General features: G+C 51.4%; 1 protein-coding gene across 4 annotated transcripts in view; it reads left to right on the top strand.

The window, feature by feature from the left end:
* TRAPPC9 (trafficking protein particle complex subunit 9) overlaps positions 1–25,614 on the top strand; it is a 460,520-nt gene that overhangs the window by 65,876 nt on the left and 369,030 nt on the right. For all 4 annotated transcript variants that reach the window (XM_067018121.1, XM_067018120.1, XM_059043000.2 and 1 more), the window contains 3 exons: positions 7,846–7,972; positions 16,929–17,074; positions 22,722–22,807. In XM_067018121.1, coding sequence (XP_066874222.1) covers positions 7,846–7,972; positions 16,929–17,074; positions 22,722–22,807 — 359 coding nt within the window. The remainder of the gene's footprint in view (positions 1–7,845; positions 7,973–16,928; positions 17,075–22,721; positions 22,808–25,614) is intronic.

Here is a 25,614-nt window from a genome sequence, read left to right as displayed (position 1 = left end):
CCTCAGGGACAGCAAGGCTAAGTTATGGGACGAGGGGCCGAGCTGCCTGGGAAGAGAGGGGTTTCCTCTTTCCTGCTGGGAGAAGCGTGAAGCCCCAGGAACTGCTGGTGACCACCCTGGGGCGTGTGGAGAAGAGTCTAGGAGTGGAGCGGACTCTTCCCTGTGTGGTCTTCTCCATCCCGGCACGCACACCGTAATCCAATCCCTAGAGCCCTAGGGCCTCCCTAACTGGAACGTGCTTTCTAAGAAAGCAGTGACTCTGCTTGGCTCACTGTACCTTTGTAGCATCTAAAATAGACATAGGTGTGCCGGAAATATTTGTGGAATGAGTGAGTGATGGTGGCAGGGATCAGCGACCGCCCAGGAAGTACTCCGGGAGGGGGGTTGTGGAGGGGACGTTGGGGTGCAATGCTAGGACACTTGTTTTGAAGGTGCGTTTACCGTGGCGTTTGTTCATATTTGAAAAGTGATATGGAAAGGCTGATAGGAATTATGAGGTGATGGATCCCTCCTGCTCACCCACCCGTCACTCCTTGTCAGAGCCTCTGGCCAGATGATTTACTTGTATGGATTTAGGGTTAAGGAAAACCCAGAAGAGGGGAGAGATGGAGTCTCCCAGGGAGGGCTGAAAAAGTGTTCATCAGGAGGTAACAGGTGCTTGAGATGGGCCCTGGAGAATGAGCAGGTCTTCAGCAGGTGTGTGGGACACAGGTGAGGGGGAGGTGAAGGGAGGGAGTTTTTAGGGAAGGGCTTGCATGAATGAAAGAGAAGGTGCCGCTGTGCTTGGGCTGAGGGGTGAGGCTCAGTCCAGACCTGGGTCTTCTGCTGCTTCGGGCGCGGCAGTGCCTGCCAGGTAACGCATCTCATCCGTAAAGTGGCAATGGATGCCCGGAGGACGGCGTCCTGGCGTTCCTCCCCGGCACCCCTGCGTTCCCGGGCTGCCCGGCTGCAGAAGGCCACAGCCGAGTGAGGCCCGTTGCAGGGGTGACGACGGAGGTTCTGCCCGGTGAAGCGGCCTGTCCCAGCCCCACAGCCAGTGGCAGAACAAGCCTGGACCCCTAGCCTCTCAGCTCCTAATATGGGGGAAGGGGAGCCACTTGCCCCGACCCCTCTTGACAGAGATGTTTTCGTTTAACTGCCAAATGACCGCCTGCTTCCACGTGGCCCTTCGAGTGGCTGACGGCAAACCCGTTTCAGCACCGTGCTGCCGCCCCCTGGCAGAGTGGGGTGGCGACATGTGTGTATTTCATCGGAGGAGAAAACACTCACTGAGCTTGGAAACAGTTTCAAGGCAGCCTTTGGTGCACAGAGGACCTTGTTTATGGAAAAGGAAGAAGTACCGCTTTGAAAACACTGACAAAGCTGTGCAAACTGCAGTCCAGTGAGGGTTCTCAATGCACGCATGCATACGTACTACACACATACCATTAAAGAGAAATTGTCCTGACACTTGTTACAATGGCAAGGAAGACTGCTCCAGACAGTTGCAGTAGGGTCAGCTCTGTTGCAGTAGGCGAGAGAGACGGAGCTCCCTCCGAATCCAAGGACAAGTGGGGATTCAGAGCCAACAGCGAAGGCAGGGGAGAGTGGACAGAAAATTACTCAGGGGAGACATCGGGCTGGGGGGTTCTGGCACAGCTGGCCTAACAGGATTCTCGCTGAAGGCAAGCCAAGGACCTAGACATCAAGGGTGTGTGTGTGTGATGAACTTGATCACTGAGGGTGATCGGATATCAAGGGTGGGGGGACTCTCGCTGACCTCACTACGTGGGATCCTTGCTACAGCTGGACTAGGCGGGGCGAGGACAGGGCCCAGTCAGAAGCAGGGCACCGAGCAGCCTGCATCCAGGAGGGGTTCTCTGCCGTCACGCACACAGGTATGTACATGCACGCGTGCTTTATGACCGGGATTTGACTGTATGCGGTGTGGGAGCTGGCTGCACGGCGTGTGGAGCAGTTGCTCCTGTGTATGCTGCGGGATCCTGAAGCCCTCAGGCAGGCAGTCGGAGAGGCGGCTGGGAAGGGGAGGTGGGTGGAGAGGAAGCACAGACGAGCGGGAACTTGCGGGGCTGAGCTGGACCCCACCCCACGGGGATGGACAGGAGCCGTGCTGGTTTCTCAGCACCGCCCAGCCCCCAGTTTTGATGATGGGAGCCCCTGGAGGAGCGGCCACCTGGCCCAGAAGCTGGAGAAGCTGAAGCAGAGGGCCTGGGGGGGCTAGAGGAGCTGGGGGAGGGATCCTGCCTCCCCCCCTCACCCCAGCAGTGTCGGTGGGCGTGCCTGTGCCTTCCAGGTCCCCATGCACGCTGGCTCAGAGGATGCAGGAAGGGGCTTCTGGGAACTTGGGCTTCAGCTTAGCTAAATGCACACGCTGGTGAAGATTTGACTTTGTGGTTTGAAGTGCACGTCCCCTTTCAGGAAGCAGGAGATGAGTCCCCATTGAGAAAAAGCATTCGTATTTTATTTTTGCTTTTCTTGCTATCATAGTTGACATTTTACTTCTTGTTTCAGTACCGGGAACAAGTTTTTGTTTTGATTTCTCTTTGATGAGCCCGTAGTTACACATTTAGACGGGCTAGACAGGAATAATCCCTCCCTGTTTGCTCCCCCGCTGCTTCTCGCTTTGAAAACTGTTGATCTGAGATTACGTGATGCTTTTTGAATGAGAGTGAAGTGTACTGTGAAGAGAATAAGAAAAAATAGGATTGCCGATTCCTTTAAAGATTTTGGTTTTTACATGTAAAGTAGATAGGTTTTTGAGTTGTGAGTGCAATTGCAGTAGACCCTTAAGGCTCCTGAAGGTGTATTTTCAGGGTTCTAGGAATACTGTGTAGACGATGAGGGACAAGGGAGAGGTAAACGACGACATTGGGGGACTCTCTTTATCTCCTTTCTGGAAGTGTTTATTGATCACCTCTGTGAGTTGGACACGATGCTGGGTCCATGCGGTACCAGAGGTGACTTTTGGGCTGAGCTGGAGGCTGTGGGGCGGGGCATTGCGGCAGGCGGGCGGGCGGGCGGGCGGGCGGGCGGGAGCGAGGCGCGAGGAGTTACGAATGCTCCGCGCGTCTTCTGGCCGAGCGGTGTTTAGTGTAAGCGTGGGGCTCAGGGATGGCGGGAGATGCAGCCAACAAGAGAGACCGGGTGGGCTGAGGAGGCCCTTGGTGCCAGTCCCGTGGGTGGGGTAAAGGGAGGCTTATGTGCACGGTTGTCACACATCACCTCCTTCTTCATCTAGGGGCGGGAAAGAAGGAGGGACAGAGGATGGAGGGGTTTCGGGAGGAACTGGAGAAACTGGGTCGGGTATTTTGGACTCAGAAACCGGCTGAAGTGGAAGAAGCCAAAGCTTGTTACCTTCCACCCCAATCCCTAACCGGGGTTCCTTAAGTCGGATGGCAAATTTATGTTCGTTACCATCTGCCTTTTATCTCTGAGCATCATTTTGGGAGGCGGGGAGACCTTGGGTTCCAATGCCAGGATTATCACTTCCTGCTTCTGTTTCCTTTACACTCCCAGCCCCTTTGAGTCCCTTTGGCGAGTCTGCCCCTCCTCCAGGTGTGCCCAGGGCCCCTGGGCTTCCGCTGGTACCTACTTCGTCTCCCAGAGCACCCTTCATCACTCAGCCTCTGCACCTCGAGCTTATCCGAGGCCCAGGCCTGCAGGTCGCCCGTCGCCTTCAGACCCTCCTCTCTGTTAGAACTTCCAATCAGGGCTCGTTTCCCATCCCTCCCTGCTCTCATGACCTTCCGCTGTGACCTCAGGAACTCATGGTCTGTCGTAGCAAAGTCCCCTGTTTCATCTCAGCCTCTTTTTTTCCCCTGGATGTTCCATTAACCTTGTACTAAGGTAGTGACTCTTTGCCACAGAGTTTGCAAATGTGTGGGAATGTTTCTGGTAGAACCTTGACCGAGACGTGGACGTGTCATTTGTGTTTCGCAGGCAGGAACAAGGCCGCTAAATGCAGGTGTAACGCAGGTAAATAAAGCTCTGTCCTGCTCAGAATGCCGGTGGTGCTCCCACCGAGCCCCCGTGGGGAGGGGGACCAGCTCATTCCTGTGGGCGCTGCTTCCCTGGCCACCCCTCAAGATGCTGCTTTTCCTCCTGCACCCCAAGCGCCTTGGGGCCTAGAGATGGCAGAGAAGTCCTTCCCTGTTGCTGCTTCCAGGCAGTCCTCCTTCGAAACCCCAGCTCCTTACAGCAGGTGTGCTTCTCCTTTGGCTGTGGTCACCGACGCGCTCTGGTCACCTCTCCCCGCTCCTGGCTCACCCTGTCCCGCAGCGCCGCCACTGTCTGTGTCCTGGTGGCTTCGTCATCCACATTGAGGGTCCAGTCAACGCCGTCCTTGTCTTCTCCGTCTGTGTCTCCTCCTGGTGAACTTACAGGCCCAAGGCTCCAAGAACTCTCTGCACACATTGCTCTTGTATTTATTGCTTATACGGAGCTCCAGACCGGAGCGCCTGACTGCCTGCCCATCCCTCCCTGCCGCATCTCGGCACGTGGCGTCACTCGGTGCAGCCGCTCAGACCACAAATGGTGACGTCAGTCTTGATCCCCTTTCCCCCATCAGACCCCGTGTCTAAGTCCTCCTCGGGCAGTGCTGCGGGTTTTACCTCCCAGACATCCCTATCTGGCCCCTTCCCCCCACCTCCGCCCTTAGGGGGGCAGTCTGAAACCACCTCCTGCCCTCATCGCTCAGCTGGGTGTGGATTTGGTTCTTTGGTTCAAATAAGGCTTAGCCCTGGGGGAAATACATTCTGAAAGAAAGTAACAGCTCAGCCAACAGTTAACTCAGAATTTACAGGCCCAGTTGCCGAGCCCCACCCTGGACCGGGGGAGGCCGGTGCAGGAGGTGTGCTCTGTGGGCTGATAAGGCTTTGATATGAACAAGTTGTTGGTGGGGAGTTTTTCACTGGGGCCATTTCAGGGTCTTTGCCTCTTTCTGGAAAGCAGCCTCCCTTCTTTCCCCTCGGTAGCCACCATTCACTGGGTTCGGAGTAAAATGCATAGAGTCACCGTTGCTGCCCTGGCTGCCCTCAGAGGAGTGTTTCTGCCTTCTTTAGTGCCCCTGCTTGTGGGTAGCAGATTCGTGACTTGTGGGCCAATGAGGTTTCTTACGGATTGTACAGTTATTCGTATGAAAACTCATGTAAAGTGATATAAGTTATGTCACATTTAGTTAGAGATGTGGTGTAGTGTTTTTATTGGAAAGAAGGACCCTGAGGCTGATGTGGAATCTGAGGTTGCTGATGCCCTGTGTATCAGCCCAACAGCCACCTACGAGGGCGTTGAGGTGGTGACACAGGGCGGTGCAGCATCGGGCGCAGAACGGACTGGACAGACAGACACACCTCCTCCACGTCCCCCACCCCCCTGCACTTTCACTTACCGTAGTTCTAGATTATTGTGAATTAAAATTACTTTTCGGGGCATCTTTTATAATCCTGGGGTTTTTTTTGTTTTGTTTTTTTTGTGGTACGCGGGCCTCTCACTGCTGTGGTCTCTCCGGCTGCGGAGCACAGGCTCTGGACGCGCAGGCTCGGTGGCCATGGCTCACGGGCCCAGCCGCTTCGCGGCACGTGGGATCCTCCCGGACCGGGGCACGAACCCGCGTCCCCTGCATCGGCAGGCGGACTCCCAACCACTGCACCACCAGGGAAGCCCAATCCTGGGTTTTAAAATATCTGTTCTTCACATTTTTTTGAATTTCAATAAATTGTAAAATGGCATAGAAAATAAGAATGCATTATTTTACTAGATTTTGGTATCAGGCATTATGGGTAAAATAACATGGCTATAATAATTGAAAGTCTCCTATAATATGGACCAACTTGAAAATATACAGGGTTTGGGTTTAAAGCCCTGTGTGTTGTGTCTTGTTCCCGCCATGAAGAACATAACAGGCTTAGATTTGAATTTTTGTTCTTTGGCTTCATACCAAAGCATAAAGAGCTACAGCATGAACCCTGCCCAAATATGAAGGCCATAGTTTTTATATTGTGAAGGTAATATGTATTATTCTGTTTCTTGCTTTCCATTCCTGACATGCTCTTTCCCCCTTGCATTTTTTCCCCAGATAGTATGTGTGGTTTCTTCTGGAGTTTTGAGTTAATAGGTTCCATTTTTTACCTGGGTGGAGGAAAAGGAGGGCTGAGCACATGAATTGTAACCTTGCAGAGTCCTGGTGGGAGCTCTTCAGTAAAGAGCCGTAATTTGTTTCTGTTGCAATTTATACAGTCTCTTTTGTTTGTTCAGAAATAGACAGAAGAGGTTGAACAAAAACCAGCAGAAATGAAGGGACACTTTTGACTTCCTTTAAGTTGTGTGTTGAAGAGATAAAAGCTGTGTAGGGCAACATAATAAGTACCTGCTAATAAAATGCATTATCAGTAGAGAAGCCACACATGTAAAATAATGAGGTGAAGAAAACTATCAGTATGTCAAAATCCCAAATATATTAACTGCATTTACTAGTTATGGGAAAATATACTAATTTGCCAAGTTGCAGGTGAACCAAAGTAGAGCGTCCTGGGGTGGTATCAAAAAGGGCACTCTGCACCTTCTCGAAGAATTTAGTCTTGTGGGACACCGTGGTCTAGATGGCGTACGCTTTTCAGAAGTGGAGCGGGGCCTGCTTTGCTGCTCACTTGCCCGCCACCTGCTGCACGAAGTGCCAGCCTGCCACTGTCTCGGGCAGGCTGCCATTTCTGGTCCAGGATATGGTGGCACGTTCTAAGGACGTACCTTGTCTCTCAGGTCGTCCTTTCTCATCTCTCTTCCACACAGACTATAAAGTGATCTTCCCAAAGCAGATATTTATCCATAGCAATCTATATGTGAAGGCTGGACAGCTGGAATTGAGACTTTTTTTTTTTTTTTTTCCCGGTACGCGGGCCTCTTACCGTTGGCGCCTCTCCCGTCGCGGAGCACGGGCTCCGGACGCGCAGGCTCAGCGGTCACGGCTCACGGGCCCAGCCACTCCGCGGCACACGCGGGATCTTCCTGGACCGGGGCACGAACCCGCATCCCCTGCATTGGCAGGCGGATTCTCAACCACTGCGCCACCAGGGAAGCCCCAAACACGGGATTTTTGACACAACCTTTAACTTCAGTTGGGCTCGGTTTTCTCATTTGCAAACGGGCACAGTGGTGCCTGCCTTCCCGAGTTACTTCGAGTTTTCCAGCAGGAAGCGCCCTTGAGCTCCGGAGTGTTCCAGAGCCCGTGAGCATGTGTCTAGGGTGTGTTATGGGTGATAAGCAAACATTATTCACTATTACCTGCATCCTCTTCTCCTCCCTCCTAGTGAAAGGGACAGGGATGGGGTGGAGAAAACCAGCCTTATCTCACAAAGCTCTGCTTTTACATAAAAATACTGATTTGTAATTATTTGCTTAAATATCTGTTATACAGATGCACTGTACACTCCTTGGGGACAAGGCCTGGCATTTTGCTTGGTACCTAGTAATTGCTGGAAAAATATTTATTAAATAATAAAATACTCGCCAGGCCTGCCTGCCCATTGACCTTGTTGGAATTTGATAAGGATTTATTATATTGGAAAATGAAATCTCCTAGAAGATGGTAACTTAATTTCCTTTTTATCCACAGGCCCTTAAATGGAGCAGCTGCTAGTGACTAAATAAACTGAATAAAGCTGCCATTTTCTTTTTGTCTCTTTTGGTCACTGCCCCTTTATTTCTGTCAGAAGACTGGACTCACTGGACTGTTAAGGATTTGGGTTAAGAATTTTATTTTTGCTCAGAAAAATAAAATAGAGCAGAACAACCCCCCCACCCCCCTTTTCTTTGGTTTGATTAACCTTTATGTTGTTTTCATTTTGTCATCAGAAAAGAAGGACGTGACGCAAAGCCTGGAGAACTATACCTCCAAGTGTCCCGGAACCATGGAGCTCATCGCCCTCCCCGATGGCCTCACGCTGCCCCCGGTGCCCTTCACCAAACTTCCCATCGTCAGGTAGGACAGGCCGGCCGGGGTGCGGAGCGTGAGCCTCGCTCCCAGCGTCTGTCTTTGGTCTGATCGGGGATGCAGATCTTCCGAAGAGTCCCTGGTTTGGGTCGTGGCTGTAGATCTGGTCCGTCATCTCGTTAAGTCGCAGCCGTCGCCTGTGAAGTGTGTTTTATAGACCGGAGAATCAGGCCGGGGGCATCGGAGAACTGCCACGGTCACGCGCCTGTCTGCTGGCAGAGCCCCGCAGCCCCGCGTCTGCCCGCTTCCATGGCTGAGACGCGGCCCCCTGTGCGCTGGAGACCACCCAGGCCTCGTGGTGCTCTCGCTCACCCGCATCTGGTAGTGCTCCTAGACTGCTCACCCCTGCACACAGGCCCAGGGGAGCGCCTCCGCCTTGCTTGGTTTGTGTGGCTGACAAGACCGTCTGCGGCCTGCTCTGTCTCCAGACTGACTGTGAGCCCCTTCCTTATTCCCCTGGACCCCCAGCCCTGCACACCCTTCCGGAATCACCGAGTAGGCAGAATGTGCGGTGGGTTTCATTCCTCTGCTCAGGCTCTGCCTTCTGCTTGCGGTACCTTTCCCTCCCTTGCTCTGCCTGGTGACATTCCGGCACCTTTCAAGATTTAGTTCAAGGATTATCTCCTCCATAAAGCCTTTTTCTAGAGCCACCCAGATAGAAATAATTACACCTTCTGTATAAATTACCAATTATTTCAGTGCAAAGAGTAGAAAACCTAGCAGTGGATCACAAATAAGATGTGATTTTTCTTATTTACTAAGAACTTGGAAACGGGTGGCCTCTCTGCAACTCTGTCTTTACCTCCTGATGACCAAATGGCTGCTGCAACTCCAGATAACACATCTACATCCAAGACAGGATGAAGGAAGAAGGGGCAGGGCCAGGGAGCCTATGTTTTGTTTACTAGGAAAGCAAAAATGATCTGGACAGATTCATAGTAGGCTTCTGCCCCAGTCTCCTTGACCAGGAGTGCATCTCGTGGCCACCGCTAGTTGTAAGAGAGGCTGAGGAAATACATGTTTAGCTCTCCCAGTCTCTGTAATGTAGGTGGGATAGGGAGAAGGGGGTCAGAAGTGGTGCTGGGTTAGCCAGCCAGCAGTATCTCTTATGTCTTTCTTCTGTTTCATTTACAGAACTTGATTATACGATACATCTTTGTTCTTTTTGACTGAGGGCTACCTGAAGAGGGCTTTGTCTTTGTAGCCCTTGGGTGCTCATGTGTGTTGAGCGGATGAACAGATCTATCCATCAGAATTCTTTGCATAGCAGTTGGCAGAATACCTGACCCAGACTATCTTAGGCAAAAGGGAATTTATGGCACATACACCTACAAAGTCCAGGAGAGGGCTTCAGGCCACCTCCTCAGAACCTGTCTTCTCTCCTCTCTCAGCTGTGCCCTCTGCAGTGAGGCTTTAGTCTCAGGCCCCAGGTGGCATCAGGGTGGCAGCAACAGCTCCTCATCCTGCCGTGTCCAGGAGAAGAGAGAGGCAACACCAGTGGGAGAAGGACGAAGCTTCTTTCTTCCGGGAGCCTCCACAAATGCCCTTTGCTCTCCACTGCCTCTGCTGGGGTTACGCACTCAGATCTGAGTCCCCGCTCCCAGCCCTGCGTTAGCCATTTCTTCCAAGAGCCCCGGTTCTTTCAGTGGAGAATGGAACTTAAGTTAAGCTCTGGGTGTTGTGTGTGCTCCTTACTATTGGGGTGTTGCTGCTCGCAGAGGATAGAACCAGGCAATATCTATTTATATACATATGTTACTCACTGCATGTTCATGTCCATGGTTATTTCTGCATCTATTTCTGTGTATTGGGAATTGCTGATACCTCCAGTTCCACCCAACATCTTAGGGGGTCCTTCTAGTTTTCTTATATCTGTAACTCCCTTCTCAGACTGGGGGAAACCTGTCTCCCATTAGCCTCAGTATGGTTACTCATTTGGTCAGTTCCCCTGCTGGTTACCAGTGGTTATCAGGTTGACCTCCCTCCCCATGGGGAGCTCTGATGGCCATGCTGTGCTGCTGCCCCAGCCCCCCAGGCCCCTCTTGCCCCACTCTGGCCAGCGTGCCCTCTGCCCTGTTGCCTGCTCAGATGTGTACCTGGCTCTGCCCTCCCTAATGGACTCAGGGCTGAATTGCTGGGGCGGGAGGGAAAGGGGAAGGACGCTTCTTTCCCATCTATTCTCATCAACAAATAAGCTTGCCCTTCAGATCTTAGTCTAGCATGAACTGGGCTCACCCCAGAATGTTTTCAAGTAATTGTGTTGCAGGTACACATTTTGCTGTGTTTTCATAAAACATTTGAGGCAGCTCATAGAAATGTTATGTTAAAAATAAAGTCACCAGAGTGAAAGGTAAGTAAGGGTCCTACATAATGGCTGGAGATGGGGAAAAGCATGATTCTATTAATCATATGTCAATAATATAATTAACAGTGGGTATAGGAGGAAATGTGATTGGTTACAGGACTCTCTGTCTCATAAGCAGACACAAACCAGTCACACTGGAGAAATACACCTCTTCACGGTAAGAAGCCTTGTGGAAACCCCTCTTGTGGGTTCTCTTAAAGGGAACGTATTGAATAATGTCCTCAAAAATATCCCTACAAAAATCTGAAGCAGGTTCTCATGATTGTTTTGTTCGTGGCATTCCTCAGTGCAAACTACAGGCTTGATGCCAGAGGGGGTTGGGTACACCCAGCTCTCCCAGAGGACAGAGCAGTGTGGTCCAAACATGCAGCTCTGCTGTGGACTGAATGTGTCCCCCCAAAATTCATCTGCCAATGACCTAACCCCAGTGGGATGATATTTGGAGGTGAGGCCTTTGGGGGCTGATTAGGTTAAGATGGGGTCACGAGGATGGGGCCCTCATGATGGGATTAGTGCCCTTATAAAGAGATGAAGGGACCAGAGCTCTTTCTCTTCTCCACATGAGGATACAGTGACCATGTCTGTGAGCCAGGGAGAGGGCCCTCAGCAGAACCCGATCATGCCGGCACACTGATCTCAGACTTCAGCCTCCAGACTGTGAGAAATGAGTATTGTTTAAGATGCCCGGACTATGGTATTCTGTTAGAGCAGCCTGAGCTAAGATGAGCACTCTAATACAGCAGTCTGGACTGTCCCAGCCATATGTAGCGTAATGGACGGACTGTTTATAGGTGATTTCTCATAAGTCAGCTTTTGGCAAGAGTCGGGCAGCAGAGAATTCAAAGTTATATTCTCAGGAGAAAAAAAAGGGTGATGGTAGGTGCTCTGTGATGGCTGACTGAGGGTGGCAAACCCATATTACTGGTGTTCAGCCAGGACCTGGAGCAGGGTAGGTGTTGTGTGACTCTGTGTGGAATGGTTGCGTCCACGCTGCATGTGGGATTGTTGCTCTCTCACACAACCTCATCTCTCTCTGGAGAGGGCTGACACAGTACCCAGGGACCCGGCCGGTGTTTTTTCTTAGAAAACTAATCTGGGACTATTTTAATGTTCTAACCAAATGTTTCAAGGACCTGCGCCTGGAAAACGTGGACTTAATGATTAAGTCAGTTTAATTCCCCCCAAAAATTCAAGTCAGGCATTGCGAGACACCCCCTGTAGCTATAGGAAGGGCTTTGAAGACTGAAGCTCCTGAAAAATGTCCACATTCATGAGTAAATGATCAGACTTGCTGAATAGAATTGTTAGACATGAGCTAATTTAATGTTAGTGGTGCCTCATATTTATACTTCTGGTTTTGGAAGAGATGAGTGGAGCCTTTTTTTCTGGTGAGGACTTTCCTTGTTTTGGACAATAAAGGCATTTCATCAAATTATAGGAAAATATTTACTTGTTCTGTGTAGCATGGGAGCATGAACTGGGTTCACCCAAAAATTGTGTCAAGTAATCACGATGCAATTTAATTTAAAAAAGGGCCAATATAGATCCCTGTTTTAATTCTGTTCTAAAATTCAATTAATCAGATATTTATAGAGTGCCTAAGATGTGCTTGGCTAAATGCTAAGGGCCAGGGACTCAGTGATGGTCAACATGCCAAGATGGCATGTTCCAGGAGGCTGCCAAACCCATATCCATTACTACTGTCCAGAGTTAAAGCAGAGGGGAAGTTCATGTTACTCCTTACAGAATTCATAAAAACAGTAATGTACACAAAAGCCACTAATAATCATGTAGATTGTTCACACACTACAAGTTGTGAATTATTAAAGAAGAAATTGGGGTAGAGTTTAGATGCCATTTACAGGAAACCAGTGGGTCTTTTAATTTGGGGTGAGACGGGGGTGGGGTGGGGATGAACTGATTGTTTCTTTGATGAACTGACCTTGAGCTTCAGCCTGTCAGAGAGCCAGGCTGGATGAGGCTGCTTTAATGGATAAGTATTGAAAACCTCCAGTCAGGATGCGCTTGGAGTCGTTTTGAGTGGCCTTGGTACTTTTAAAACTTCAGCTTTTATGTTAATTGTATTTGAGGAAGGATTTGAGGTGTTTATTCAAAAAGGGGCTTAGAGGCCACGCTATCAGGGCAGTTTTTCTTGGTTTGTGAAGCAGGGCAAGGCCAGCCAGCCTCCCGGATGCCGATTAGGATGTGGCTCCGTGATCTCACCAGGTTCACAGCCACGTCCTGCATCTTCTGTCACACTTGGTGTAATCATCAGGCCCACAAACTCCTTACGAATTTCTCAGACCTGAGCTTCTCAAAGAAAATGAGAAATGTGTGGTGCCGTTGGGGAGTTCGAGCGGGGAACCTTGCACTGCTGCCCTGGCTGGGGTGCTGGGTCCTCTCCAGCTGTCTCCGTCATGCCCGGACTCGGGACGGTGGGCGACCTTCACGTTGTTCCAGATGTGGAAGGTGTGGCCAGCTTTGGCCATTGCCCATCTGTGCAGAGATATCCAGGAGGTTCTTTTTTTTTTTTTTTTTTTAAAATAAATTTATTTTATTTATTTTTGGCTGCATTGGGTCTTTGTCACTGCACGTGGGCTTTCTCTAGTTGTGGCCAGCGGGGGCTACTCTTTGTTGTGGTGCGCGGGCTTCTCATTGCTTTGGCTTCTCTTGCTGCAGAGCACGGGCTCTAGGCGCGCGGGCTCAGTAGCTGTGGCTTGCAGGCTCTAGAGCGTAGGCTCTGTAGTTGTGGCGCACGGGCTTAGTTGCTCCGCGGCATGTGGGATCTTCCTGGACCAGGGCTCGAACCTCTGTCCCCTGAGTTGGCAGGTGGATTCTTCACCACTGCGCCACCAGGGAAGCCCCGGGAGGTGCTTAGATATGTTTCCCCTGTGAACAAGGTTGAGGAATTAAAAACCAAGAAAGAAAAAGTGAGCTGTTTTTTCCTGTGTCATTCTTCTCACCAATATGTTTTGTATCACTTTCCTAATTAGTGTTCCACCACTGCTTTGCATGGTCCGAGTTAGCCACGGTATACTGAGAAGTCAGATTTTAAAATGTCAACTGTTTCCAAGTGGAATCCCTAAAAATAATCCTTGGTTTGGACACTTCATCCCTGGAATTCTTCTTTACTGTTGGCAGCTTCATAAACCAAATATAATATTACTAGCTCCACAGAAATTTATGCTAAATGGATTATATTTCCTTTAGGTCAGGTGCTTTGAATGATTGTTTTTCTGGGTACATTTTATAAACAGACATTTGATGCTAGATTTTGAGTTATAAATGAGTGCCATGACTGCTTGTCGGGTTACTTTTCTGGCTGACCAGGCCCTCAGAATTCCTCTGCATATTTTGATAACCTTTTATGTGATCTGGAATTTTTGTGCTTGTGTACATGACTCCTAGAATCACAGATGTCATCTCATTTTTAGGTGGTGACGGTGGCGCAGAGTAGAATGCTGTTTGTGTTGCAAGAAAATGGTATCATTTTGCAGATGAGTGAACGTAAGGGCTCGAGTGGACGGTGCAGGTCTAAGGTTCCCAGGCTGCTCTCCACACCCCTGGGGCCAGCGCTTTGTTTCTCTGTCCCGGTGCGGTACTGTGTGATCTTTGCGCAGGGACCTGGCTCTCTGTGCTTGTAAACGAGTGTTGTTTTAGGGAGGAAAGAGAAAGGCTTTTGTGTACCTGCTAGGTGACAGGCACTATTACAGGTGCTTGGTGCATATTAGCTCAGTCCTCAAAGCACCCTGAGAAGGTCTCTGCTTCAGACCACACCCCCCTCCTCTGCCTGAGCTTGGAATCGGCAGAAAGAAACATCTTCCTCAGGCGCATGGCAGTGGCTCAGGGCTGTCCGCCTGTGCCCCAGCCTCTGGCAGAGCCGGGTGACGGGATGATTTTGCGTGGGACAGGCCCTGTTCCGTCCGTGCAGAGAGCAGGACTGAATACGTGCTCTCGGCAGGGTCTGAGCGGTGCACGCGCTCTGCACCGTCCAAATTTACCGCCTCCCTTGGGAGGACTGAGGGTGGGCAAGAGCGAGGCTAGGGCCACTCCCCTAAGGATGCCCGTCCTCGTGGAGACATGGAACCGGGGAAAGGAGGTGCCCTCCTTCTGCAGAGCATTATCAGGTACCGATTATTTTTCTATTTCGTAAGCGAGAGGGTTGAGGTCCAGGGAGATGAAGCCGTCTGTGCCCGTTGCCCAGCTGGTAGGTCCTTCAGACTGCAGTCAGGTCTGTGTCTGTTGAAGCTGCTTCTCAGGAGCAGGCGAATCCTCCCGGGTTGGATGTGGTGGGTGTTAGATGCACGTCAGACGTGGCATCTCGGCCAGCGTGAGGGCTTGCCCACCCTCGTCCCAGTGCAGCGCAGCTGGTGTTTGGTTTTTTTTGTGTGGTACGCGTGTCTCTCACTGCTGTGGCCTCTCCCGTTGCGGAGCACAGGCTCCGGACGCGCAGGCGCAGCGGCCACGGCTCACGGGCCCAGCCGCTCCGCGGCACGTGGGATCCTCCCGGACTGGGGCACGAACCCGCGTCCCCTGTGTCGGCAGGCGGACTCTCAACCACTGCGCCACCAGGGAAGCCCATAGCTGGTATTTTTTGAATGTGCACAAAGGTCTGGGATTTGCAGCTGTTAGGGATAAACTGCTTAGCCTTAAATATACGGTTTTGGAAGATTTGGAAGCTGAGGTTGAGATCTAGCTTTTGGGAGTTTATTCATGCAACATTTATCGAGAGCTCTGCATTGAAATATTGCACCAGTGCTGGAGAGACAGATGAGGCCCTGGGTACCCCTGTCCTCGGAAAGCTCACAACTGAACTGCAGCAAATAGAAAACAGAGTGATTCTGGTCCTGCGTGAGAAAAGCATGCCAAAGGGGTTTCCAAGGACAAGTAAGAGTCAGAGAAAGTGTGCAAGATAGAACCCTTGGTTTGAAGAGCTTTGGTGTGTAAGCACTGTCTGCTGCCTTGAGTCGTTGTGGGAATAGGTGGGAGTCACGCACGCGACCCGCACTCTCCTGGGGCTGGGCTCGGGGAGCTGTCCGTGACCGTTGAGTGTGGTGGGGTTGCCTGTGTGCCGGGCAGGGCTGCCCTAGATGGCTGCGGGTCCTTCAGCTGAGAAAGGCGTGATTTTGTGGATTCCGTGAGGGGTCTCTATAGGGTGTGTGTATATATATATGTGTGTGTGTGTGTATGTGTGTATATATACATATGTGTGTGTGTGTGTGTATATATACATATGTATATATGTATATATATATATATAGTCAGTATAGGTTAGCCTGTGCTGTGGCAGAGAAATTATCCCTAAAATCTCAGAAAAATTAGCCCTCACTACAACCCAGATTTAAGTCCCACTCGCACGGAGTCTGATACCATTTGGGCAGTGAGTTCTCCCGGGTGGCTGACCTCGCTGAGGTTACTCAGTGATCCAGGCCGCGTCCACCTGCCGCCTTACAGAGGAAGCGAGAGAGCTGGCGGCCGGCGCACCGCTTCAAGTGGTTTGTCTTCCTCGAGGGACGTGCGCTGCCTCCCCTCGCTGCTCTCTGGCCTTACCTCCTGCAGAGGGGCTGCGGATGGGGACGGAGGAGCAGTAAGGGTCCTGCCCACCTTCCAGCCATTCCCCCACCCATCCCTTCAGCCTCAGGCCTCGGGGCTTTCCAGACCCTGACCCCTGTCTTGCCCAGCTGCTCCCAAGGGAGGTCACAGGTGCTGGGGGGTTGAAGGGTGTACTGTCTCTTGCTGTCACCAGTTTCCAGCTGTGGGGTTTGGCCGCTGTACCCCATCTCTCCTGCGTCGAGTTCCTCACTGATAACGTGGAGGTGACGGTCACCGCACCTCGGCTAGGAAGGCAGATGTGAGGTTTAGTTGCGATGACGCGTGCGGAGCGGTGAGAGCGCGAGGCCTGGAGGCGCTCAGGCCGCGCAGATTGTAGACCTTCAGTCCTGGCCGGCGCTGGTCGATCCCAGCGTGGGCGTATATACTAGCAGACATCCACAGCTGGGAAAGCAAGTTCATAAGATACAGACTGTGCAGGTGGAAGCCGACGGGGCTGCTACCGTTCACTCGTGGTACCTTTGGGTCGTACGGGTCAAGGTCTGCACTTCTCTTTGCTGTGGGCCTGCCCTTCAGGAAGCGGGGAGGCAGAGGAGGGAACCAGCCTCTGCTGAGCGGCGGGCATGGTGCCCACAGTGCTTCGTTGAATCCTCACAGTGGTTCCGTGAGGGAGGGTGCGTATCTGCATCTTACAGACCAGGAGCCTGAGTGTAGGGAAGGCAGGGCCTGTGCCCAGGGGCGTGCAGCTGACAGGTGCTGCGGTCCAGGCTTCCGCTGGCCCCTCTGGCCCCCGCGCAGTGGCCCGGGGGCGTGGCTGCTGCCTGGCCGTGGACGTCTTCTCTCCCTGGGGTGGACTGGAGGGGTCGTGTGCACCCTTCTGCTTTGTCCTGCGAAATTGAGTACTTTTCCTCCCCTCAGTTTATCTGCTGCTTGATTTACTGTCGTTCTAACATCTGATATTTGGTCGTATTTACGCTGAACCCAAGCGAACAGGCAGCTGAAGTATTTTTGTTCCCTTTGGAACCACAGGCGTGTGAAACTGTTGAACCTTCCTGCCAGCCTCCGGCCACAGAAAATGAAAAGCTTGCTGGGCCAGAGCACGTCGACCAAGAGCCCCTTCATCTACTCGCCGATCATCGCACACAGCCGTGGGGAAGAGCGGAGCAGGAAAATCGGTAGGCTGCTCATCCTGGCTTTCTGGCTCTTCTCTGCTGCCCAGCTCCTGGCGGCTCTTCTAGATTTTAAAGCATGAGACTTGACTGCACTTCATTCGTGCATGTGTGTATATAGCCTCCTACAGCTTTATTCAGTTTGCTGCCTTAGCCAGGCCAGTGCCTATAGACCTGACTTTTTGATATCTCTTTCGTAAAAGGCAGTTTTTGTGGAAGTTCTAGAAACCAGAAGACCTCTGTTATCTGAGACTTATGTAAACTACAGAAGAGAGGTACTAGGAGATTAGGGTGATTTCCCAAGGCCTGGAGTAACTTGTGAATCATCAAAGGAGATGAAAGGTTGACTTATGTTCAGGACTGACTGGGGCATCAGGACATCGTAGCATTTTCCCCTTTGAACGCTGGCAGCGCTTGTTCAGTAGTGCACTAACGATCGCCACTTCCGAGATGCTTGGTGACGCAGCAGGGGGAGATGAGATTGTCTCGGGGTGGACCGGGAGCGGAACACGCATTCCTGAGAATGGCCACGTACGTCCCAGCCCACGGCCACTCCTTTCCTTCCTCACCGCGGGCCCCAGGGCTCCCTCCGTGTCCTTCCCGAAGCCTGGCCAGCTTTCCCCTCGGGCCCCTCGCAGTTTGAGATCATGGTGCCTGCAAGTTGCAGTGACAGAGCTAAAGGATTGAGAGGCCTGTCGCTGGTTGGAGCTTCAGTAGAAGACCTGCGAAGCCTTTGCAAGTCAGTGCACGCTTCTCCTTCTGTCTTCTTTTTTCCTCCTTTAATTTCTTACTCCTGATGTAGGCGAAGGCGCCCGACTTCACGAGGCCTTCTTACTGGGACGCACATGTCCTGTGACACCCGTAGCCGGGCGGCGGGCTCTCCTGACAGCGCCAGCCGCGCTCGTTCTGCCTTGGCCTCCCACCTCCCACCTCCCCACTCCCGCTCCTTGGCCCCAGCCGCACGGCCGCTTTCTGCTCCTTGGACACGCGCTGTCTTGTTCCAGCCTCAGGGCTCTGCTCGCTCCGCCTCTGCCTGGAGCCCGACCCCCGCCCGCCTTGCTCAGAGTCTGCGGGCCCCGCTCTGAGAGGCCGCTTCTCCGCACGCTTCCGTCGCTGCCGGCTGCCCTTCACGCGCCGAGATGCGCCCCTCTGCTCACGTTCCCCTCCTCCCCGTCTCCCCGCTGCTTGAACGGCGTGGAGAGAGTGAAGCGGTGGGCTGGGTGACATGACCCCACTTTACAGACAAGGAAGCTGAGATTCAGGATGGGTAACTGACCCCACGGCAGAGCCTTTGCCCCGTACCGTAGAGCTCAAGGCCAAGCATGACGCACACCCCATAACCTTGGCGGAGCCTCTAACGAGCTCATAAAAAACCTCATTCCCAAGTGTTAAAGCCCTGAACACCTTGGAAAATGAGCGTTTCTAAGCTGTTGCCGAGACAGAGGGCGTAGCGAGGGTAGGAGTGCTACAACGGCCCTGTGCTTCCTGGTCACGCTCAGCGCTTCTTTGGTTCAAGTTGCGCTTTGTAAAATGCTGTCACATTTGAGCTCGGTTAGTTTTCCTAGTATTTTTGGAGGAAGTTATTTTTACCTCCATTTTCCAGATGAAGAAACAAACTCAGGGAAATGAGAAATTCACAACTTTTCAGATCAAGTGTGCTGTTCTAACCAGGGCCCTCCAGCCTTCCCTCATGTCTGCAGCACGCCTGGCATGGGCCTCGGTCAGTGATAACACACAGCTGCCCACCTCCCCCGTCCTCCAGGTCAGCTGCGACAGCAAGGCAGTAATACCCGGGAAGCTGAATATCCTAGCGCTCCGAAACTAGGTCTGCCTCCAGCAGCACCTGGGACTCACCTGCTGAGTTTGGGGAGATCATATGCATGGGACGAGCTGAGACTTCGGAAGGCCTCCCGGAGGCTCAGCAAGCAGAGCTGGCTCTCAGGAGCAGGTGGGCTTCTGAGGAGTGGCCCGGAGGGCTCTAGTTAAAACAGGAAAATACAGGAAGAAATATGGGGTGATGCCCTTAAAAAATAGCATCCGATTGTAAATTCTGGTACATTTCTGAAAGCAGGAGCCCTAAGTGTCTAGCATGCTACAGCCTTGATGTGTGTGTGTGCGTGTGCACGTGCGTGTCTCTTGGTTCAGTCCTTCATTGGTTCATTGGTTCCTTCTCTCATACATCAGTAAACTCCCCCTGAGTTTCCCGGTGTGTCAGGCATGTGGCAGCCGAGCCCTGTGGGTTCTAATGGTGAGAAGTGCAGGCGTGGTCCCTGCTGTCGTGAGGTGTACATAGAAGTTAGAGGGAAGTGACAAGTAGTAACTAAATATATTTAAAACGACAGGATTTTGAACTTTCTCTGATACTGTTTGAACGTCTTCCATTTGCATCCTGGGAAATGATTTTGCTCTTTTGTTCTCGCATCCGTCACGTAGGCATGGCTGCCCCTGTCACTTATCAGGCATTGTAAGGGGTGAAAAAAATCAGTGTACACAGATGTATATCGGAGGTCAGGTACTGCCTCTTAGTCCTCTGACCCCTACCTTCCATTCCCCCTGTGCTGCTTGGGCCGAACATTTCCCTGACTTCCCTGCCAGCTGGCTGCCATTAGGGTCTCCCTGGTGGGGGTGAAGGTGCAGGAGGGCAGGGGCCATTCTGCTCCTGGGGGTCCCCTGGGTGGTGGCGGCGGCGGTGGCGGTGCAGGGTGACCACAGCTGTGGCAGCCTGGGCTGCTTTGGTGGCAGCGGCAGGGGCTGCGGCCCCCTCTCCATGGTCCAGCAAAGGACGAGCAGTAAATGTCGGTGAAAACGAACAAAGTGACCAGCTGCAACTGTTTCCTGGTTGTCGGGAGGGGGGGCAGGCCCGCCCCCTGCAGGCCCTCTGGTGTGAAGGCAAGTCTTGGACATTCTCATTTCAGGCTATCGATTTTGAAAGGCAGCCCCAGCCTCCCTACTGCTTCTCTGCTCTGGAGAGCGTGCTGGGGAGTCGGGGAGCCGGGGGCCGGGGGGGGACATCGTGGTTGAGCAGGGAGGCCGGTCCCGGGCCCGCTCCAGCGCGGGTGCCTCCTTTGATCTCTTTGGAGGTGGGGCGGGGCTTGTTCCAGTCCGAGTCTCACTGTTTCTCGATGGTGGGCAGGTCACTTTCGGGGCCCCTTTTCCCCTGGGTGGACCTGGACTTGTCATTACAGAGTTAATGAGGTTCGTCTCTTGGACCTTCTAGGAGTCTCTGACTGGTGTTTTTGGGTCTCGTTAGGGTTGATGATAAGCTTTCTCCCCTACAGGACATTTTAGGAAACTTTTTTAGGAAAACAGCAAAGATGCTGTTTGTCCACGGCTAAGAACACACATGGGGGCCATGCAGTACAGTGTGCGGAGGGCCTGATACGGAAGGGTGTTTAATAGCCTTCGGTGCTGTTCCCTCCTGTGGTTTCTGGGACAAAATATCGAGGCAGGGGTCCCACCGTGTGCTTTGACACACTGAGGTTTAGGAAGGAGATGATCTCCTCTCAGACATAAATAACTATTCCTGTAATCAGGGATTTATCTTAGGTTCACCTTTAGTGACTAGGACTGTGCAAGTATAAACGATTCCTTTCAGAGCCCCAGGAAAATGAATTTTGAAATGATGGTCATTTGACCGTGTTAGAGAAGACAAACAGTTCCTTCGTTATCGGGCATAGCAAGCTGTTAAAACAAATGACATTTTCATCGGCCGTGAGGAAGGGCTGGGGTGCGGGCCGCTGGGGCAGTGATGGGCTCAGTGATGCCGCTGAAGGTGGGGGTGGGAGCACCGTGTCTCTGCAGAAGGACTTCTGCGACCCCTCCCTCCCGCAGAGGTTCTCAGCCCGAGGCTGGATGAAGAGAGGTGGGTTTCTGGAGCCAGCCGGGTAGAGCAGCAGCCTGAGAGCAGCAGAGGCTTTGGGACCAGGCACACGGGAGTTGGGCTCGGCTGCCTCATTCATGAGGGCCATCGATGGAGGACGGTTCAGTGTTCCTTGTTGGTGAATGAGGGTGATATGTGCTCTGCTGACTGCTTCACTGTATTGTCAGGAGGCTCAAATGGGTACCTGCTGGTGCAAGCATTTTGAAAACTAACTCAGCTGGTGGGCTCCTTCTTCATTGCACGCAGTTTCAGGATGCCATAGGTTTAGTGCAACCTGTCTTAGTCTCTGTGCAGGGGACCTGGTGTGAAGTCTTTGGGAAAAATGGTGTCTTTATGAAAGCCTGTGAAAGCTGAAGAATTCTAATCAGTAAATCTTAGTATCGACTGTAGAAAAAACCCTTTAACCTCCACTGTCCAGTCTAGATACTTCTCTGAGTTCAAAGACCTGGGCTTGAATCCCTGCTGCCCCACTTACTGGCTGTCTGATTCCCAGCACATTTATTAACTTCTTTGGACCTCGAGTACCTGCCTTGTAACAGTGGGATTGTAATATCTACCTCACCAGGTCATTATGAAGAGTAAGAGACAGGCTTCCAAGGGCTGGACAGTACCTCCGGCCCAACACGTGTTACTTGGCTCTGAAGCCCCTTCCAGTTTGCCTAATGGAGAATCTTAAGGGGAGGAGAGGGCAGTGGAGTGGCGATGGGGACCGTATTAGTTTTCTTTTGTGTGTAACAGACAACCACCAATTTAGTGGCTTAAAGAACACAAGTTTATTTTCTCACTGTTACTGTCATGTGTCCAGCATGTGTTAGCTGGGTCCTCTGCTCAGAGTCTTGCAGGCTGAAACCCAGGTGTCAGCTGGGGCTGTGTGCTCATCTGGAGGCTCGACTGGGAAGGATCTGTTCCCAGGCTCCCTCAGGTTCTTCATCCATTCCTTGTGGTTGTAGGACTGACGTCTCTGTTCTCTTGCTGGCCGTCAGCTGGACCACTTTCAGCTCATAGCAGCTGCTCTTGGGTCCTGGCCACGTGGCCTCCTCCATACATCCTCTCATGCTTTGAATCTTTTCACTGAGGATGGGTATGTTCCCTTCCAAGGGCTCACCTGAGTAGGCCAGGCTCTCCTAGGATAATCTCCCATTGATTAAGTCAAAGCCTACTGCTTGGGGGCCTTCATCACATATGGAAGCCCTCTTCCCCTTTGTTATATAACATAGCCTATCGTCATCTCCACACTCGGGGGGAGAGGATGACACAGCGTGTACACCAGGGGCCAGGAGTCTTGGGGGTCATCTCAGAATTCTGCCTCCCGTAGGTGTTGGACTGCAGCTGGCCTGGGAGTGGACAGGGAGGAGAAGCCACCGTCTTCTCTCACAAACTTAGGGAGGAAAAAGAGAAACCACGCTATGTGCCACTTAACATTGACCACAGTGCCAGCTTCCTAAGTACCAGCCTCTGGGTCCGCAAAGGTCTGTGTGACGTATGGCTCTACACCAAGAATAGTGCTGTCTGGATTGATTCCAGTTTCGTGCAGCTGCGTTTGGCACTGAGGGAGGGAAGCATCAGTCACAAGGCATCCAAGTGGCAGGGATGATGTGCTTTGCATTGGAGAAAGGTAGCAGTAAAATAGCTTTAAACTGTGTATCTCAAGATGATCACAATGCCCAGCGCTTCACTGGAAAAATAAATTGCCAGAGGAGTAATCTGAAGCCACGTGAAACGTGCAAAAACACCAGCTAAAACATGGATTCTTTTGTGTGTGTGTATTTCTAGATTTCCAGTGGGTTCAAGGAGATGTGTGTGAAGTTCAGCTGATGGTATATAACCCAATGCCATTTGAACTCCGAGTTGAAAACATGGTATGTATCATGAATCATTTGACCCTTTTGGGCTAAACATCAACTTATCATTAAAGTAAGTGTTTTACTTAATATTTCAGGCATACTGCCTAGAATCTATGTCTGTTTTTAATAGTTGTTTTGCCAAAGATTATAATCTTTTTGTGAGTGAAGACTACATCTTGACATTCCTGTGTCTTTAGTGCTTGGTACTCAGTGAGATGTGTGAGTCAATGAACAAAGACATCTCGGATCTGAACACACACAGAGCTTAATTGATTGCCTATAAGATTTGAAATAATTACATTGAAATTTACATGAGATAGCAAGGTTACAAACCCTGTATTGTACCCACCACTCAATATCACTGTTATTGCACTGCTACAAGATGATAAGATGATCAAGGCCTAAGGGAAGAGCGAGCTCTTTATTCCTAAGAGAATAAACGGCTGCACTGCTGTACGAAGTTTCCCTCGGGTTTGAAATCTGATGTTCTGTTTCTTTGTTTCTGTACGGCGTCAGAGGCTCACTTTTTGCAGTGCCGTCCACTGGAACTGCTCCCCTAATTCTGCAGTGAGCAGGAAGGAGGTTCATATGGCTCTCCAAGCTAGACCTAGTGTTTCCAGAGCAGAGCCCTCCACCATCGGGTGGATTCCAGTCCTCCAGTCTTCTCTGTGCTTATTATTGTATAGAACCGCTTTGTAAATTTTCAGCATTGTGTGAAGGATGGTGCTGAGCTGGGCGATGCCTTCCTCTGCAGTTTTATGACTCGTATTCAGGGTGGGAGGCGGGCTGTCCGTACAGGTGTCCTGCTGAGGGCCCGCGCCGTGCGTCAGGCCTGGCCCCTGCCGTGACCTTGGTCAGAGCCGTGGTGGGGTGCACAAGGGGTGCAGGAGCCGCGTGGAGAGTTAGGGGAGGCCCCGCTGAGGACACAGGGTGAGTGGGAGCTCAGAGGCAGACTGGGAGTTATTGAAGAGGATGTTTAGGCTTCCGGCGTGAGACATGGTTTTCCCAAAGCTGTTGGAGCTCTTAGAAATTCAGCTGAATATTAGGCTTACCACCCTGAGGTCGTTCCAAGAATGACCTGTAAGGATGAGTGTTCCCTCCTCCTCCTGTTGCACAAGAATGTGCCGACCTTAGGGTTTAGCTCTTGCTCAAGCCCTTTAGTGACTCTCTGTCTCTTGGCCTAAACCAGGAATAATAGTTGTTTAGAGAATTTCCCCCAAAGTGGTTAAAGTATCATATGCCTGCTGTTCTTTCTTATACATATTTTTTAGTCTTAAAAAGAAGCTTTTGGGCTTCCCTGGTGGCGCAGTGGTTGAGAATCCGCCTGCCGATGCAGGGGACGCGGGTTCGTGCCCCGGTCCAGGAGGATCCCACGTGCCGCGGAGCGGCTGGGCCCGTGAGCCGTGGCCGCTGGGCCTGCGCGTCCGGAGCCTGTGCTCCGCAACGGGAGGGGCCACAACAGTGAGAGGCCCGTGTACCACAAAAAAAAAAAAAAAAAAAAAGAAGCTTTCATTTATATCTGGTTGAAAAGTAATATGTGCTTTTTATAAAAAATGAGGAAGAACAAAGAATAAAATAAGTTACCACTAGGAGATAGCCCACAAATCATGTTCAGAATTTAAAAATTAAATTATGGAATATTTCAAGCATATGAAATGTTACAGGGAGTAATAAGCCCTTGTATATCCACCATTCACATTTAGCAAATGCTCACAGTTGGCCGTATTTGCTTTAGCTATTTTAAAAAGAAATCAAATGCCAATATATTTTGCCTGGAGACAATAGCCGTCTAATTGGTTTCTCTGCTTCCATTCTTGGCCACTACATCTGTTTCACACATGGTTAGCTCATTTCATGCTTTTGCTCAGACTCTGGGTGCAGGTGTGCTCATTGTTATTGGAGAGCCTTTGCTTCTGGGTGCTTTCTGTAGACAGAGTTAGGAAAAGTGCACGCGTGCACACATAGACACGTGCTTACACACGTACCTACCTGCATACATCTGCACGTGTGTGTACACACATATACATGTGCCCTTAGACGTGCATATACACAATGCAAATACAGACTTCATACATTCTGACTTCACAGCCATCCCTCCCATTCTAGTCCGTCTCCGTAGGGTTCTTCCCACCGTCCTCCATTCCTCGTCAGCGTCCTTGCCTCCAGCGTGAGAACCTGGGCTCACAGCAACATTAGCACACTTCTCATGCGCTTGCTCCTGGGATAGACCTAAAATAGTTTCAGGATTGCTTCGACCACAGCAGTGCAGAAAACAAGCCACCGGGGAAGAATCCGGGATCCCTCCTACATTTAGGTCTCCTTTGATGTATCTCAGCCGTCTTCCGTAGGTTTCAGTGCGGGAATCTCACAGACCACTCATTAGACTTATTCCAAGCTAGGGGAGGTTTTTGATCTCTTGTTAATGGTATTTGTACTATTTTATTTTCTGATATGTTTTGTGTATCGCTAGATTGTGGAAATACTTCCGCTTTTTTAATACCGACTCTGTTACTTGGCTGAGTGCTCTCGTTAGTTCAGTTTTCCTCAGAGGTTCCACAGGGTTTTCCACAGTTTTTGTGTGTGTGAATAACTGTCTTCATGCCGTTTCTTCCTTCTCTTGGCTGTTGTGCTGGATGGGGCCCCTGTTACAGTGTTGCGGAGGAGGTCCTGAGCGGAGAGATCCTGCAATCACCGGGCAGCTCCTGGAGGCCAGGGAGCGTGTCTCGTTCGCTGTCAAGCATAGGGCCTGGCGCTTAGTGAAATGAACTGATAATTCACAGATGCACTGGTGGAAGGATATTAACTGATGATCTATTTCTGCA

This window comes from Kogia breviceps, chromosome 17 (genome assembly GCF_026419965.1).
Source record: "Kogia breviceps isolate mKogBre1 chromosome 17, mKogBre1 haplotype 1, whole genome shotgun sequence".
NCBI lineage: Eukaryota > Metazoa > Chordata > Mammalia > Artiodactyla > Physeteridae > Kogia > Kogia breviceps.
The sequence above is the reverse complement of the archived record's forward strand: the minus strand, read 5'-3'. Positions and strand labels throughout refer to the sequence as shown.